Source organism: Triticum dicoccoides, chromosome 6B (genome assembly GCF_002162155.2).
Source record: "Triticum dicoccoides isolate Atlit2015 ecotype Zavitan chromosome 6B, WEW_v2.0, whole genome shotgun sequence".
Classification (NCBI taxonomy): domain Eukaryota; kingdom Viridiplantae; phylum Streptophyta; class Magnoliopsida; order Poales; family Poaceae; genus Triticum; species Triticum dicoccoides.
The window spans coordinates 704,045,785-704,064,049 of NC_041391.1; the positions used below are offsets into that span (position 1 = coordinate 704,045,785).

The 18,265-nt window shown below is 47.9% G+C and overlaps 2 protein-coding genes across 2 annotated transcripts; one reads left to right on the forward strand and one right to left on the reverse strand.

The window, feature by feature from the left end:
- The first annotated feature begins 3,293 nt into the window (after positions 1-3,293).
- Positions 3,294-8,621, forward strand: LOC119321559 (ABC transporter G family member 28-like). The gene is made up of 14 exons (XM_037595189.1): positions 3,294-3,736; positions 3,871-3,947; positions 4,086-4,367; positions 4,589-4,652; positions 4,741-4,887; positions 5,058-5,092; positions 5,199-5,272; positions 5,379-6,241; positions 6,323-6,619; positions 6,711-7,190; positions 7,277-7,425; positions 7,531-7,820; positions 7,940-8,061; positions 8,160-8,621. Exons 1-14 carry the CDS (start codon positions 3,294-3,296, stop codon positions 8,314-8,316), a joined length of 3,480 nt encoding a protein of 1,159 aa, XP_037451086.1. The 3' UTR covers positions 8,317-8,621.
- An 89-nt stretch (positions 8,622-8,710) lies between these two features.
- Positions 8,711-10,443, reverse strand: LOC119324714 (DNL-type zinc finger protein-like). Its single transcript, XM_037598489.1, has 2 exons — positions 10,278-10,443; positions 8,711-9,502 (listed from the first exon to the last, which is right to left on the reverse strand). The coding sequence occupies exons 1-2, from the start codon at positions 10,357-10,359 to the stop codon at positions 9,006-9,008; spliced, it is 579 nt and encodes a 192-aa protein (XP_037454386.1). The 5' UTR covers positions 10,360-10,443; the 3' UTR covers positions 8,711-9,005.
- Positions 10,444-18,265: the final 7,822 nt, after the last annotated feature.

The window sequence follows — 18,265 nt, forward strand, 5'->3', positions numbered from 1 at the left end:
CATACCAAACCTTTATTGTTTCATCGACGGCCTCTGCCCTCTAACCCCTCTCAATTGTCGCGCTAGTGATCTCTCATCTCCCATGTAAGACTCGTCCCCTACGCATTCACCTCTTTATCCCAGTCATCAATGCTTTGTGTTCATGAAATTGGGCCGCTTTCCACCCATGGATTGGAGGTCTTTCATCGGCGGTCTTGCACCCTATGGAAATCGTGACGCTCAACCTTCTTCACCACCAACTTCATCACTTGAGGGTCTACCTTTTTTTAAAAAACACACTACAAAATGCATGTCTCCATCCTTTCATTCCTTGCCAAGGAGCTCGACAGTAAAATAATGAGGAAGGCTCAAATTGCGTCAACTACAAGATGTAAGAAGATGTTGCTTTGTGCGATGCTTGCATGAACATCTCTCTTGATGCCATAGTAAGGGACGATCAACTGAAGGACCACTTGTCTTTTTCACTCACTTTCCTATTTTCTGAAGCAGTCATTGCTTTTCCTTTTTCAGAACACAAGCATATGTATACACTCACATATTGATATATTTTGGGGGTAGGAGCCACATACTTTGAAGATCGAGAACAATGTCGACGGGACGTCTGTGCTGTTTTTGTTGTTGTAAAAAATATATTATGTCCCTGTATTCCTGTACAAATCAGGCATAAACTTATTCTGCACTATATGTGGCTTCATTTCTGATTACAAAAGTATTAACACAACTAAAATTCGATTATACCAAGAAGGTACAGTTGGTTCAGTTGACTCAATTCTTGACACTATCTGAACACCGACTTCCCGTTTAGAATTCAGAAACTCTCATATGCCCCGAAAGAACTGAACACTTCATAACAAAAGGGTGAAGGGCATAAACACAATACTTAGTATTGCAAATATCCAACTTAGTATTACTATTGGAGTTGTGTGGTTTCCCAAGGCTACACATTTTACATCACACATGTCAAGCGCCAAAATGTTGTGGTAGTGCATTCTCTGCCGGGTTCGATATTCTACTTCCATGCATGAGAGGACAAGTCGAATTGTTACATATAACTACAATGTTAGTGGTTGTATCTAGTAATCTATTCAACCTTGTAACAACCCTCCCCTTCTCGAATTTTTGGCATTTTAGACCACCTGCATGAGTGAAATGCCAGAAAGTCCACCTCTCAATGCAATGACAAAACTATCGTGACGGCAGGCCTGGCAGGCGACATGTGTCGCCTGCCGCCACAACCAGTGGTGGCACCCTTGGCATCATAGGATTTGGAGTGATGCAGAATAGAAAATAGAATGAGGTGATGACATGGCACCTGCCGCCATGGGCTATGGCGGCTACCATGTCCCTGGTGTCGCCTATCAGGCCCGCCGACACGGACATTTGCCAATTGCACTGAGAGGTGGTCCTTTCTGGCATTACACGCGCAGGTGGTCTAAAATGCTAAAATTTCTATTTTCTCAAGATCCAAGGATTTTGTGTGTGGCATTGATGTTAATTACCACCAACTTCGGGTTCTCTAGAGAGTTCTCAACTTCCATGATTTGATTCGGTGGGGTCCTTCTGCTCGTGCTTCATGGCCTCAGGATTGTTTGGGTCTAGTTCGCATGATTTTTACCGTAGGTTGAGTTTTGCATTGGTTCGCATGGTAGGTGAGATTAAAAACATGCTAAGCTACGCCTACAAAACTGGTCATGGTTTGAGCTAAACCATTGTTCAACCAGTCATTTGTCTTCCGTTCCCTCCAAAGAAAAACCCATCAATCTTTCATGACATCACATTCTCACACAGACACTACGGGGGCATCTATGTCCCTTAGCAAGACGATGGAGCACGCATGATTACATCTTTTCAATTTGTCTCTTGTCTATTTTTGTTTATTTTTTCTCTAATGTTATTAGGTAAAAAAATGTATTTTAGAGGTATATGAAAAATTATTATGGTTGTGTGTATCGATAGATGTATAGGCCGGGGATAATAACACGAAAACTTATTTTTAATAGTTTTCCTATTTCTATTTTTATTTTCACAAACACTTTTTGGATTGTAAAATTGTTCATGCAGCTTCTAAACGTGTTCATGCATGTTGAATAAAATGTTCATGACAAAAAATGTTCTTCACATTCTAAAAAAATATTCGTACCATTTAAAAAAATGTTCTTCACATTCTAAAAAATATTCGTACCATTTAACAAAAATGTTCACAGGTTTAAAAAATTGTTCATGATATTTAACAAAACTTGAAAAAATGTAAAAATATTCATATCACTTTTAGAAATGTTCATGGCATATAAAAATACATTCATTGCATTTAGGAAAAAAATGTTCATAACACTTAAAAATGTTAATGCAAATGTAAAATAATAGCTCATATAACTTTTTGAACGTTTATTACATAAAAAGATGTCCATACCATTTAGAAAAATGTTCATAACACTTAAAAAATGTTCACATGTTCAGGAAAATGTTCATAAGAACATCATGTTTGATGCCTTTGAACCTTTGGCTACAATATCATTCATGAGCCATTTTTGAACTGTTGTGAACGTCGTGGGGGCTGCCACATGGGGCCCCATGAGGCAGTAGCTTGTAGTGATTTGGTGGTAGCATGTAGCTTGTAGTGACTGGGTTACTGTATCCATCAGAATGCAAAATGTTGTTTGTATGCTACAAAATACAAAATTGTTACCGCTCTGAATGAGCAGCAAGCACCTCAAAAAACATTCAACAGAATACAAAATGCTGTCATTGTACATTATCCTCCAGGTTCGAGGTTATCCTGCCGCGCATGAGAGGACAAGGAGAGTTTTTACATAGTGTTACAATGGTCGTTAGTGTACCTAGCAATCATCATCATTATTTAACGGTTTTACTGCAGTCTGAGTTTTGCATTTGTCGTTAGCGCGTTAGGTGAGACTAAAAACATGATAAAACTACAGTAGCCTACAGAATTGGCTCTTATCCCCACACAAATAAGCGACAGATAGCCATGGCTCAGCCAACCATTTTTCTTTCTCATCACTTAAAAAAAGTATTTCTCTTTCATAACACTTAGTAGAATTCTCAAACAGACACCACACTTTGATCTTTCATAAAAGGCCGAACAACGGTCCAGGTATTCAGATTAAGGCCCAACAACGCACTGCCGAATGGGCCTACCCATAGCTGTCCAGTCCAATGGACCCCGCGTCGTGGGCCGTAGTCCCGACCACTTTTCTCGCGCGCTCCTATTTCTGCTCTCCACCACCACCGCCCCGCGAGCTCCCCTCCTCTCTCTCCTCCTCCCATCTCCGCCAATGCCAGCCACCACCAATGCCTACCACCTAGGCCCCAAGGCGCCGACCCTGCAGCTCCACCGAGCGTCCTCCCTCCGCCCGCCCGCCCAGCCCATGGCCCGTGTGGCGGGGCAGCAGCTCGCCGCCGCGCTGCTCCTCCTCACCTCGGCCGCCGCCGCGCGCGCCATCGCCATCGGCAGCCCCGCCTACAACGTCGTCCCGCGGCTCTCCTCCTTCGAGGAGCACGCCGCCGTCGTCGTCCCGCGGCTCTCCTTCGCGGAGCACGCCTTGGACGACGACTACGGCGGGGACGGGGTCGGGGGCGGCGCCGCCTCGGCCGCCGGGGGCAAGGGCCTCGTCGGCAACCCCGTCGTCGCCGAGATCGTCAACAAGCGCCTCAAGGGCCTCACCGCCACCTTCGCCCGCGCCATCCGCAGCCAGCTCGGCTACTGCATCAAGGACACGTACGTGCATGCATATCCTCCTCTCCATTCTTCTTCTTCTTCTTCTTCTTCTTCTTCTTCTTCTTCTCCGTTTTTCCCGTGGGATCGATCGATCTCGTCTCGTGTGGTGATCTCCGATTCGGATTCCCATGCAGGGACTCGGAGTGGGACGCGGCCTTCAACTTCACCAAGGACACCTCCTTCCTCAACAACTGCATGAAGCAGACCAATGGTAAAAAATAATAAAGCCACATCCACATTCTTACGTTCTGCATGGTAGCATTTTGAATTGTCATTTCCTTGTAAACCATTTCCAATTCGATCAACGAATGCCGCCTTTCAAGATCTAGGTCATGGTTCTCTGTGGCAGGTGACCTGCACCAGCGGGTGTGCACGGCGGCGGAGATGAAGTTCTACTTCAACAGCCTGATCGAGAGCGGGGAGGAGACCAGGTGGGAGAAGAGCTACGTCAGGCCCAACAAGAACTGCAACCTCTCCTCCTGGATCGACGGCTGCGAGCCCGGCTGGGCCTGCAGCGCCGGCCAGCAGAAGGTCGACCTCCAGGACGCCAAGGACATCCCCTACCGCGCCGACGACTGCCAGGCCTGCTGCCCCGGCTTCTTCTGCCCCCATGCCCTCACCTGCATGATACGTAAGTTAGCTCCCATCAACCCATGCCAACATCACAGCTGACAAAAAGAATTTTCCATTTCCGAGTTGATCAGAAAGAAGCGAAATGAATGTTTCACTTCAGGATATATGCAGTTATGCTAACTCAAATGCAAACAGAAAGGAAATTGCTATTTAATTTTTTGATTGGGAGGAAACTGTTATACTGATGATTTCTCTCTGTGTTGATTCTGTCATGTGCAGCTTGCCCTCTTGGAGCATACTGCCCACTGTCCACCCTGAACAAGACTACGGGCATCTGCGACCCGTAAGTCGGCTGCCCTCGCAACTTCTAAAATCCCACAGCAAGTATGATAGTTTCATCATCATTCCTTGATGCTGAAGATGCATTCCAGATACAACTACCAACCGCCTGCCGGGAACCCAAACCACACATGTGGCAGTGCTGACAACTGGGCAGATGTGATGAGCACCGACGACGTTTTCTGCCCGGCTGGATTCTACTGTCCGAGCACGACCCAGAAGCTCCCTTGTAGTAGTGGGTAATCCTATCTATCTGATGTTTCAAAGTTGTAGTTCCATCACAACCGTTGATCGTAATCATATACCCTGCACCAGTAGTATATTTAGTGGGCATGTTCTTCCCGCAGTCGATTGCTTGCTCGGGTGTTTATCTGTTCAGATGCTGAGAGGATCAGGTGTGCCTTTGCAGGTATTACTGCAGGAAGGGATCGACTTCGCAAACCAGTAAGCTCAACTACTTCTCATTGCAGAGGAGTTGGAATCCATACCCTCCGCAGCCTTCTTGATCTGTGCGCGTCCTGAATGTGGCTTTCTTTCTTCTTCCCTGCAGGATGCTACAAGAAGAGCGCATGTCCGCCAAACTCTGTTAATCAGGACATCACGATCTTCGGCATGTTGCTAGTGGTAATGCCACTAAGCGAACCGATATCATGGTTATTATCCTTTTGGAGGCCACAGCTGCTTTGGTCGAACTAACACTTGTCTTCTGTTCTTTTCCGCGGCTCCGCAGATTGCCTCTTGTCTAGTCCTTCTGATCATCTACAATTTCTCCGGCCAACTTCTAACCAACCGTGAGAAAAAGCAAGCAAAATCTCGAGAGGCTGCTGCAAGGTATGCGAAAGAGACGGCGCAGGCTCGCGAGAGGTGGAAAACAGCTAGAGAAGTCGCCAAGAAGGCCAGCACTGGCCTTCAGTCACAACTGTCTCGCACCTTCTCGCGCAAGCAGAAGCCGGGACAGCCAGGGGGGATGTCATCGAAAGGCCTGCCTCCGGTTGGGACGGATGGGGCTGGTAAAAAGGAAAGCCTCCCCGACATGATGAGCTCCCTCGAGGAGAACCCAGACGGGCCCGAAGGATTCAATATGGAAATAGGAGACAAGACCGGCAAGAAGCCGAAAGGGAAGCAGATGCACAGCCGGAGCCAGATTTTCAAGTATGCATACGGTCAAATCGAGAAGGAAAAGGCAATTCAACAGGAGATGGAGGAGAACGATAACAACATGAGTTTGTCTGGTGTGGTGAGCATGGCCAAAGAGCACGAAGTCGGTTCGAGAATGCCCATCGAGGTCGCCTTCAAGGACCTAACTCTGACGCTGACGGGGAGCAAGAAGAAGATCCTGAGGTCCGTGACAGGAAAGCTCATGCCTGGCCGCGTAGCTGCGGTCATGGGCCCATCTGGTGCTGGCAAGACCACATTTCTGAGCGCTGTCGCCGGCAAGGCAACTGGTTGTGACACATCAGGCTTGGTGCTCATCAATGGTAAAGTCGAGCCGATCCGTGCGTACAAGAGGATTATCGGCTTTGTTCCCCAAGATGACATTGTCCATGGCAACCTAACCGTTGAAGAAAACCTCTGGTTCAATGCAAGATGCAGGTATTTGCCCAAGTAGAGTTAGCCATCTCTCTACCTTTTCAGCTAACACAAGTGAACTTACTGTATGTTGTTGAATCTCAGGCTTGCAGCAGACATGTCGAAAGCCGAAAAGGTTCTCGTCGTGGAGAGGGTCATTGAGTCTTTGGGGCTGCAGCCAGTTCGAGATTCTCTGGTCGGGACGGTGGAGCAGCGTGGCATCTCCGGTGGCCAGCGCAAGAGAGTCAACGTCGGTGTAGAAATGGTCATGGAACCTTCGGTGTTGATCTTAGATGAGCCGACTTCAGGTTTGGATAGTGCATCCTCCCTGCTGCTTCTCCGCGCCCTTCGCCGGGAAGCTCTCGAAGGCGTCAACATCTCCATGGTTGTTCATCAGCCTAGGTTTGCTTTCAACCTCAAATACAGAGCGGCATATGTTTGCCTCATGGCCTACAATTCCCCCTGACTAAAACAAAGCCCTTTGCTGTCTCAGCTACACGCTGTACAGAATGTTTGATGACTTGATACTTCTCGCCAAAGGGGGGATGACCGTCTACCACGGTCCGGTAAAGAAGGTTGAAGAATACTTCTCGGGGCTAGGCATTGTCGTGCCGGACCGCGTGAACCCACCCGACTACTACATCGACATCTTGGAGGGCATCGTGAAGCCAAACATGAGCGCGGGCGTAACCGTCAAGGACCTGCCGCTCAGATGGATGGTGCACAACGGCTATGACGTTCCACGGGACATGCTGCAGAGCACCTCCGGATCCGAATCTTCGTCCAGAGGAGGCGCAGACGCTTCTTCTCCTGGCGCGGACGCAAGCCCATCCTTTCTATCAGAAATGTGGGCCAATATCAAGGACACCATCATGCAGAAGAAGGATGAGTTCGACTATAACAAGTCAACCTTAGATCTGTCGAACCGCAACACTCCCGGCATCCTTAGGCAGTACAGGTACTTCCTGGGAAGGTAAGGTCTCTCTCATCTGTGTATTATTGAAGATCTCATTCCCTGGGGAATTCTTCTCCAGTTCATCTCGGTGTTTATGTCTTCAGGGTTGGCAAGCAGAGGCTCCGGGAAGCAAGGATACTGGCTGTCGACTACCTGATACTCTGCCTTGCTGGGATATGCCTGGGGACGCTGGCCAAAGTGAGCGACGAAACGTTTGGAGCGCTTGGGTACACTTACACTGTCATCGCCGTCTGTAAGTCTGGCCTGCCTTCTCTTCCTCTCGAGGGAGCCCTGAATCCGCATATCTAGCTGACCAGTTCTCGAGGTTCACTCATGCCAAGCCGCGTTCATGACGCAGCCCTGCTTTGCAAAATCGGAGCCCTAAGATCGTTCGCCCTGGACAAGATATACTACTGGAGGGAAAGGGCCTCGGGGATGAGCTCACTGGCCTACTTCATGGCCAAGGACACCATCGACCACTTCAACACCATCGTCAAGCCCATCGTCTACCTCTCCATGTTCTACTTCTTCAACAACCCCAGGTCGTCCATCTGGGAGAACTATGTCGTCCTCGTTGCGCTTGTGTACTGCGTCACGGGCATCGGCTACACCTTCGCCATCTTCTTCCAGCCAGGCTCCGCACAACTGGTACTGAAACATGCTGTCATTCCTCAATTGTGTTTTCATGACCATGAAATCAAAAAAAGCTCTTGACACCCCCTTGTAGATTGCTCATCATTGCTCATGATACATGCTTTTGTTTGCAGTGGTCTGCGCTGCTCCCAGTCGTTCTCACCTTGATAGCAACTCAGCAGAAGGACACTATCATAGCTGATCTTTGCTACACAAAGTGGGCTCTGGAGGCGTTCGTGATCGCCAACGCTCACAAGTGCGTATGCCTCCCATCAAATTCCTCCCTGACATAAATGAGCTCGCAAGTAAAAATTGTCTCTGACCAAACACCCGATTGCTCGTTCGTGGTTGCAGCTACACCGGGGTGTGGTTGATAACACGGTGCGGCTCTCTGCAAAGTAACGGCTACGACATCAGCAACAGGAGTCTCTGTTTATGGGTCCTCGTGGCCAACGGGGTGATCTTCCGCTGCGTAGCCTTCTTCTGCATGGTAGTCTTCCAGAAGCACTGACCCCTCTGTCGATAGATCCGTTCATCGATTCTTTCTTTCTCTGCGTAACAGAAAAATGTACAATTGTTAGAGCTTTCTGTCTTTCACAGCATGCATGAGGTGTAGATAAGAACAACAGATTTACCTTTTTGTTGTTGTGGAGATGTAAAGAGCAGGATGTTGAGTAGCAGGCAGCTGGTCAGGAATGCCCTAATTTTTATGTAGAGGCGTTATCCATTTTCAGATTAGCTGATGATAGCACATGTCAGAGGAACACTTCACTTGTTGCCTTCAGTCAGTGTAACATTTGAGGTACAAATGTCTAATTGTTTCTGGCTGTACTGTACTACATGGTCAGGATTTGTAGCTCTATTCAGTGGCAACCATTCATCATCATACTTGCACATAAAAAAAATGACACAATATTCCAGTTAAACTAGAGGTTCAGAAGGTCACATCTCAATATCTTTATTCTCTCGATCGGAAACATGCTTGGGCAAGAAAGGATAAAGCACAAAATACTAGAGTGTGGGTAGTCCACTACAGAAAATTCACTTCACTATTGCAGCTTTAATCTAGAACTTAACAGCTTGTACTCCACTTGAGAAGCCATGAAACTGAGCGAATAACTCGCAAAGTTTCGGTAAGGAGGTGACAGTTTTATAGCTGCTGCTGGACCAGAAGGCCAAGAGATATTACAGCAGTAAGGCCTAATTTTCACCAGAAGGTTCCTTGGATTTGACCTGAGACCCGGCCAAGTCCTCCAGGGTGAAGCTGAGAGTATCCGTGTCGCCTTTCTTCACGTCCTGCCCCTGCTCCGCAAGGAAGTCCTCGATGCTCCCCGGCTGGCCAAACCAGCCGAGCCTGTCCGCCATCAGGTGCAGGTTGTTGCAGCCCCCGCAGCGGGCGACCACCACCCCGTTGTCGTACGAGTCCCGGCTGGCCATCTTCACGGACCTCGTCTCGCAGACCTTGCACGTGAAGATCATCGCCATGTCGTGCCTCGGCGAGATCTTCAGGGTCGACGCGTCTCTGACCTTGAAGCTCGACTCTGCTGCTGCTGCAGGGACCGAAGCTGGCGGCGGCGGGGTGTCGGTCTTGTGATCCTCTGGGTGATGGCGACGCTCAGTCGACGCGTTGCTGCTCGCGTCGATGATTGTCTGGAGGGACCTCAAGCCTGCGGTCGCTGTAGAAGGGAAGAAAATTCCTGCAATGACAGGAGTATCCGGTTGGCCGTTAGCTCATCCGCGTCGCAGAAGTAAAAACATGTGACACACATGATGAAATGAAACAAAGAGTCCTTCAGCTCATTTGCATTGCAGAAGTAAAAACACATGTGACACGCACAAGATCAAATGAGAAAAAGAATGCTTCAGGTTATTTGCCAATCTTGCAGGAACTGTGAATTTCCCCATGGAGAAAACATGCTCCAGCTTCAGCTTCAGTTGGCTATTAGCTAACTCGTGTTTTGCACAAGTGCAAACAGCTGACATGCATACATACATATGATGAAAATGATGAACGCTTCAGCTATTCATTTGCCAATCTTGCAGCAAGTAAGAATTCATTCCCCACAGAGAAACATGAACTAACTGAGACTATGAGTATGATTGTCGGCCGCCTACGATTTACAGCATCCTAAGCCATCAATCATTTGAACACAGCGTAAAGAAAGTATGGCCTGTCCTAATTAGATTAAATTTCTACTAGCACACAGTGCTAGGATCATACACAGGGAATTCAGCCCCCACCCACCGGCGCTCACAATCCACACGACCTAAATAAATCCCAATCGAATCAAATCCTAGTACAAAGTGCGACAGAACCATTCACGGCGGGGGCTCTCAGCATCAACCAAAACCAAGAAGACCTGAATCCCGACCACCGGGGCCGCGGCATCCCGAGCAATCGACCCGAGGACAAAGCGCTCGGATTTAAGCGGCGGGGACCAAGAAGGGGGAGGGGAGGAAGCCGGGGCTTACCGCGGGAAGAGGGGGCGGACGGCTGGGACAGGGCCGCGATGATGCGGCGGCCCGCCAGCGGCAGAAACCGGCCGGCGGCCATGGCGTGTCGGCCGGCGACGGAGGGGGGGGCGCGTCTTCTTCTTGCCGGAGAAGAAAGAAAGAGGCGAGCGGAGCAGAGGACAGACAGAGGAGGCAGCCTCTCTGCTCGGCTCTTCTTACCGTGGCACGGGACGTACATGGGCCTCGCGAGGCTTTGGGCCGGGCGTGTGTAGTATATGGGCCTCACGGAGCCCAAGCCGTGTGGGCCCTCGACAGGCCGGCATGTGCTCGTTCGCTGGTTCAAGCGGTACCCCTTTTTTTTTGAACCGGACATTACCCCTTTCCATTAACCAAATAACGGAAATATATAAAGTCTCCGGGCTGAACTAGCAAGGAAGCGGAAAAGGGGAAAGCGAGTTCAACGCATCGCCGGGAAACCCACCACAGGAACTCGCCTACGAGACACCTGCTGTGGGGCGAAAACCCGACGACATCTACAGTTCTTAGCACCTAACAGACAACAGCAAAGTATCAAGCAAACTACACGACCCATCGGCCACAGTCTCATGCAGGAGAACACAACAGAAGCACTCCTGCCTTCATGAGCTGGCTGGAGGTTGGAGACGTGATCTATCCAGTAGTCGTCGAGTCCTCAGTCGCAGTTGCGCAGATCATCATCATGTTGCTTGTCCTGCGCCTCAGCATCTCTGCTCCACGCTCCATCACCTCACGGTCTGCTCCCTTCAGGAGACCTGCCCAGTAGGTGATAAAGACACACGCAGAAAAGACAATCTCAAAAGGAGTTTTAGGAAGCTTAAACTCAAAGGTTGCTCTGTTACAATTGTTCCAAATTGCCCAACAAATGGCAGCGAGACCGAAAGTATAGAATTTAGCACCATCAGGGAGATAAATGTAACACCAAGTGTAATACTGCCAAAGGTTATTAGGACAGAGATCAGTGCCCAGGACCGCTCCCACCGATCGCCACATCACCCTGGCAACAGGGCATAGGAAGAATAGGTGTTGTGCCGTCTCACGAGCAGCACAAAAAGAACACTTAGCATTACCAGGCCAGTTTCACCGTTTCATAACATCTCTAGTTAGGACCGCATCCTGAAATAACTGCCACATAAAGATTTTGATCTTAAGGGGAATATTATAGCTTTCCAGATCCACCGATAGTTACATCCTGCAAGATTTCTTTCAAGGAGTTTGTACATGGATTTAGTAGTGAAACGACGCTTAGGCCCAGGTGCCCAGCCAACCTGGTCTGGCTCTGTAGATGAGATGGCACCCATCATAGTTGTGCGCATCTCATTCCACATGCTCTCGAGGGGGGGGGGGGTGTTAGCCTTCTGCGAAACATGTCGCCGGTCTCCATACCCCCCAGCTTGTCAACCGTAATCTTAGGAATATTACAGATGCTAAACAGCTGCGGGTATTGAATCCGCATAGGAGGCATACCATTCATGAAGTCCTCCCAAACTTGTGCCACGTCCCCCGAGTTAACCTGAATAATTCCGCCCCTCATGTAATATTCTTTAACTTTCATAATATCTTTCCAAATAGGAGAATCATTAAACTTGCTCTTCACCGTGGCAACCGTATCTCTTTTCAAGTATTTAGCCTTAACTATATCTTGCCAAAGACCATGTTCGGTATCAAGCTTCCACCACCATTTCACCAGCAGGCTGATATTTTGTTTGCGTAAGTCCTTCACACCCAGTCCACCCTTGTCTTTGGATTGGCATACTCTGGTCCAACGGACTAGGTGATATCTTTTTCGTCCCTCCCAACTTTGCCAGAAAAAATCGACATCTCCTCTTGTCCAATATTTCAATGAAAGTTTTAGGGAGAAGGAACATAGCCATATAGTAATAGACTATACTGGACAAGGAGGAGTTCAGCAACGTCAGTCTGCCACCTGATGAAGCAGCATTGCCTATCCAGGCCTCACAGCTTTTGCCAAATTTATCATCAACAAATATCCACTCAAGACATCTTAAGGAGGAGAAACTAACATGTACTCCCAAGTAACGCATAGGGAAATGACCAACTTGGCAGTTGAAGAGCTCTACATAGTGACTAAGGATATTGTCATCACCCCCCACACATAGAATTTCGCTCTTAAGGTAATTAATTTTCAAGCCTGACATAAGCTCAAACATGTAAAGAATTAATTTGAGATTGATTGCAGCAGATGTGTCATGCTCAAAACATAGCACCGTATCATCTGCGTATTGCAACACGGCAACTCCCCCCTCAATAAGGTCAGGAGCCAAGCCAGTAATCAATTTTTCCTTTTGAGCATTGAAAATCATCTTCGAGAGGCATTCAACCGCTAGATTGAACAAGAAAGGTGAGTGGGGATCGCCCTGGCGAACCCCTTTGCGACTTACAAAATAAGGCCCAGTCTCATTATTCATCTTGATGCTCACCGTGCCATTATTCAGGATCTTTTTAATCCATCCACACCATTTATCATTAAAACCCCTCATCTTATGACACTCCAGGAGGAAATCCTAGTTGATTTTATCGTATGCTTTTTCAAAATCAAGTTTTAGGACCACACCAACTTTCCCCTTGCTGTGAGCATGATGCAATACCTCATGCAAAGACAGAATTCCATCCATGATGTTTCTATTTTTAATGAAGGCATTTTGGTGGCGGCTGATCATCTTATCCGCATAGATCGCAACATGGTTATCCAACACCTTGGTAATTACTCCCTCCGTTCCTTTATATAAGGTGTATTTGTTTTTTGAAAAGTCAAACGAGTGCAAGTTTGACCGAGTTTTTAGAAAAAATTATCAACATTCACAATAAGAAATTTATATCATTTGATTCATCATGAAAATTAGTTTCATATTTTATCTACTAGGTAATGCAGATGTTGTTATTTTATTCTATAAGCTTGGTCAAACATTCAAATGGTTGACTTGCACGGAAACCAATACACCTTATATTCTGGAACGGAGGGAGTAGTTTATAGGGACAGTGGAGGAGGCAAATGGGGCGGAATTGCTGAATTTTCTTGGCCCCTGCCATTTTAGGAATCAGTGTAATTACACCATAGTTTAATCGGGCAACATCCAACGTGCCAGCATGGAAGGCCTCAAATATGCGCATGATATCTGCCTTAACAAAGTCCCAGCATGCTTTATAAAATTCTGCTGGGATGTTATCAGGCCCAGGGGCTCTATTGCTATCCATACTAAACAAGGCTGCCTTAACCTCTGCCTCAGAGAAAGGACGAATCAAACAATCATTGTCTTGATCGTTCAACTTCTCATGTTCCCCCAGGTATCAGGAGAAAGGTGGAAAAGGTTGCCTGGTGCTTCCCCAAACAACTCTTTATAATAAGTGGTAGCATGGTCAAGCAAATTTTTCGTACCCTCGATCACATTATCCCCATTAGTGAAGGACTGTATAGTATTCTTACGTCTTCTACCATTCGCAATGCGATGATAGTATGCAGTGTTCTGATCACCTTTCAACAGCCATCGCTCTCTAGACTGCTGCAATCTGAAAAGCTCTTCACTTGTCAGGATAACATTGAGCTCATCCAAGAGTGAGGCTCTACGGCAATAGGACTCGGCATCAACTATGCCATCTTCCTCCAGCTTTTCAATCTCCTCAAGCTCTTTACGGATCTCTTTCTTCCTTTTCCTCTCGTGTCCAAAAACATGGGACCCCCAGCCCTTAAAATATTTCTTACAACGTTTCAGCTTGATATTAAGGGTGTCAATAGGATCATTCGAGTTAACCGGCTGCTCCCAGATTTCTCTGGCCTTAGGCAAGAACTTCTCATTGCTCAGCCAACTAATATCAAAACGAAACTCTTTCTTCTTAGGGGGTTCTGGCTTGCCAGAATTCAAGGAGAGGAGGAGGGGATTGTGATCAGATATGTCTCTAACAAGTTTCCGAACTGAAACTAGAGGGAATAGCTCTTCCCAGGAAAAGCTCATAAGCACCCTGTCTAGCTTCTCTAGGGTGGGATGGGCCTGGTGATTAGACCAGGTGTACTTGCCCCCAGATAAGTGGATTTCTCTAAGATTAACCGCATTGATCACAAAGTTGAATTTGTCAACAAAGGGATTATGCCTCATGTTTTTATTCTTGTCATCACACCTCCTCAAGATGTTAAAGTCACCACCTATCATATAGGGAACATCAATGTGCGAGCAAAAGGATGCCAATTCAACAAGGAAATCATCCTTGAGCTCCTCCTGGGCCACTCCATAAACAACCACCAGAGCCCAGATACTATCTCTCTCAACATCGTGCATAGTGGCTTGTAAGATGTACTTACCCACTTTCCAGGAGATAATTTCATATTTTTCTTTCTTAATCCCACAAAGGATACCACCAGACTTGCCTCTCGAGGGGATCCAACACCAAGCAAAAACATCACAGGGATCGATCTTCCTAAAGTAGCTCTTATGGAACTCCTTTTTCATCATTTCCTGCAGTGCCAGGAAATCCAGGGAGTAGTCCTTAATAAGATCTGAGAGGCAGGAGGACATCCCTTTTTCCCCTGCCCCTCTACAATTCCAAAAGATCCCACTCATTTAACAACCATACTGTGCTTTCTCCCCCTGGTAACCTTGTTAGGAAGCTGAACATGGTTACCCACTTTGACCAGTGATATATCCCCGTCTCTCTGACTTCTAGTGACAGGTCTATTAACATTCACCACAGGTTTCCTAGGTTTTCTCTTTCTAGATTTAACCAGGGTAAATTCATTAAAATCAGTGTCAGGATTCCCCTCATCCCCCAATTCCAAATTTAAAGGCGTTTTATCTCCTTTGGCGTTGATTAAGAACAAACTATCATTCCTGCTATCATCCTGGGTGTTATCCCGATTACTATTCAAAGCATTAACTCGAGATTTTTCAAGCTCATGCAGGATATCTATGCACGCAAAATCTATGTCAGGAATATCGACACCCATTTTAACAACACGTAAAATTAACTCAGGATCAGATAGAACATAAAAAGTATTACTAGCATTGTTATTACCTTCCAGATTGCACTTCTTGGCCACAACAGTTGCCTTTTCATCAATCCGCATCAGGTTAGTCTGGGCGTTGCACAAACTGAAGTGAAGATTCTCCTCCGTAACAAGAAGGGGGTGGTGGTGGGAATCACCTCATTCTCATTGTCCAATGATGAATCAGGAGACTGGACAGTGTATTTGCTTGGCCCCTTCCCCTCGAAGGCTCCTTTCTCCTGCAGGGATTGCATAGATGCACCATTTTTGACCGTATCAGCATAGGATTTGTTCATTTTGCTCGGGACAGAACAACATTCAGGAGACTTAGTCGAATTCATCAGAGGGGAAACACTTACATTTTCAAGAGTAGAGTGTTTACTATAGGGTAGATCACTTTTTCCCTTCATTTTCTCTGCCTCGTCGTGTTCCATGACCAGAGTATCAATCAGGAGAGTGTTATCGAGAGATTCGTCTGAACCCTCATCTTCCAGGGAGTCCTGTTGCCTATCCTGGCCTGTATACTGAGAGCCAATGCCCGTACCAGCAACATGTGAGGAAGATCCCCCCTCCATGTTCCCATTAGCTTGCATTTTCATCTTTTTAAACGTATGATTTGCAGGTTCAGAAGTAACATTTACTGTTGTTTTCTTACGATCAGGGTCCCTCACCAGCACCTGATCCAGCTCATAGAAAAAAAATCAAAGAAGTGATCCCCCAGCACTGCCTCAGCTACAGGTGGGATCTCATCCACATTCCTGCAACCGATTTTCACACGCACATATTCGGGGCGATGAAGTGTGGCACCATCAACCTCCAAGGGGACACCAACCAGAGAGGAGACAAACGCCAGGTTCCTTTCATTCCTTTTCTCCAAGGGGACATTGCTCACATTAATCCAGGCTTTCTCCATAACCCCTTTGGCTCCAAGAGCCGAGGTCTAGGGGTCAATTTTCACCACAGTACCAGTGGACTTCAGAGTCATTCTGCTAGTATAGCAAGCTTTGGATACGTCACGATGATTAGGGAATCTAACAATGAAAACACCAGTACACCTCCAACCAGTGGCAATGTACTGAGACAAATCAAATTCCATCTCCTTAGTAGACGTGTGTCCCTCCACAATAGTCACTACCACACTAGTCTCACGTTCCTTCATCTGCCTAGCAGTGCATGAATCATGAATGTAATAGAACCCTTGCCCTTTGGCAGAGAAGGCACACATTGGCGCAATGCAATCCCAAGGAAGAAATTCAATACACACAGAAGCAAGATGACCTAGCTTACTGCATCTCTCATAGAAGGCTTGCAGACATCTAGCATGAACATGTTCAGTTGACTTGCAGATGAGACATGCCTTAGGGTTCATGGGTGGGTTCACCTGATTGTTTTGGTTGCCCAGCATGCGGCGCTGTGGCATCTCCCCAGGTTGCTTGTCGATGGTGTCCCCCCCACCAGATCCAGACGCAGCCTTGGGTCTCTCCACCCAAACCCCGCCGGATCTGGTATCTTGACGCCCAGCCGCAGCAGCTTCCCATCTATCCACCGCGCCCGTGGAGTTGTTGGAGGAGGCATGGTCGGCCTCGGCGTCGTCCCTCCGCCAGGAGAACTTGCGCCCGCGGTCGAAAACGCCCAGCTCCCCGATCCATCCGTCCAGATCCATCGCCGTCGCTCTTGCCACCCCGGAATCCGTGCCCCCCGCCACCAGCCATCAGAGATGCCCGCACCGGAGAGGCCGCTACCTCCGCAAACGACCTCTCGTCGCCCCCAACCTTGCCGCGCCGCCAGTGGAAGGAAGGTGGAATACTGGATCTAGGGTTTTTCGGCGCCGCCCAGAGATGGGAGAGGGTGGAATCGAGATCGAGGGGATGGAAGGGTTCGGGATTTATACCCGCGACGCCCGCATCGCGTCTCTCACGGCAGCCCGGACCGCCGTCCACGTGTGTCGCATCCGCCATGGGTGGTGGGGTGCCACCCCTAGGTCCCGCACCCAGCACCCCCGTCGCTCGACCTTCTCGGTGGGATGCGACCGTGTACCGCTGTACCGCGCCTTCCATCCAGACGTGACGGTCCGCCGGGGTCAATCACCGGGGTTAACACATGCCATGCATTGTCCTCACGCGCCCCGCTGGCCGGCCAACTCCCCCTCCCCGCGCGCCGGCAGGCCGCCGCAGGCAGAGTAGCTCGCCTGAGTGCCTCTAGGAGAGGAGCAGTGGCAGCTGGTCACCCGCTGGGACTCTTGCTAGCTAGCTACTCGCGGAGTGGAGTGTAGTGGGGCTGGAGGTCGCGTGTGGGGTGGTGCTGGTGCGTTGCGAGGTGAGTCTCAAGCGGTACCCCCTAAGAAAAACTAATCGAGAGTACTTCTTCCAAAAGTCGCTCCTGCTTTCCGAGGTTGCGTAGTGCATGTGCCAAGCTTTAAAATGTTTCTTTTTAAATTCGTTTATTTAAAATGTTCTATCTTTTAAACCGTATGTCCAAATCTCGAACCGTTTTCATAGTTGAATTTCTTGCATGATTCTTAAAATCAGAACCCATGTTGATAGGTTTTGACTATTTTTTTCACAAAAAAACCCGGACGAAAAACAAAACCGGAAGCACGTTTTCCCCCTTTCTGAAAGAGCCACGATTGTGCCGCTCATGGAAGCAAACCCGTGGCTCCACGAGAAGTAAATCCCAGCCTCTCGCAGATGGAAAAAAAGTAAACACATTTTTTTCCGTTTTTGAGAGGCACGCCCGTGCCTCTCGCAGAAGCAAAACCGTGCCTTCACAGAAGGAAAAGAAAGAAAATATGTTTTTTTTCGAGAGGCACGCTCGCGGAAACAAAAACCGTGCCTCTCAAGAAAGGAAAAAAAGAAAACATGTTTTTTTTTTCATTTTCGAGAGGCACGACCATGGCTTTCGCGAAAGCAAATCCGTGCCTATCACAAAAGCAAAACTGTGCCTTTCACGAAAGAAAAACTGTGTCTCTTAAAAA

Coding starts and splice junctions, on each gene's coding strand:
- LOC119321559 (XM_037595189.1), top strand. CDS start 3,294: ATGCCAGCCACCACCAATGCCTACCACCTAGGCCCCAAGGCGCCGACC. Junction 3,737..3,870: donor GGCTACTGCATCAAGGACAC/GTACGTGCATGC, acceptor ATTCCCATGCAG/GGACTCGGAGTGGGACGCGG. Junction 7,821..7,939: donor AGCCAGGCTCCGCACAACTG/GTACTGAAACAT, acceptor TTTTGTTTGCAG/TGGTCTGCGCTGCTCCCAGT.
- LOC119324714 (XM_037598489.1), bottom strand. CDS start 10,359: ATGGCCGCCGGCCGGTTTCTGCCGCTGGCGGGCCGCCGCATCATCGCG. Junction 9,503..10,277: donor GTCCGCCCCCTCTTCCCGCG/GTAAGCCCCGGC, acceptor CTGTCATTGCAG/GAATTTTCTTCCCTTCTACA.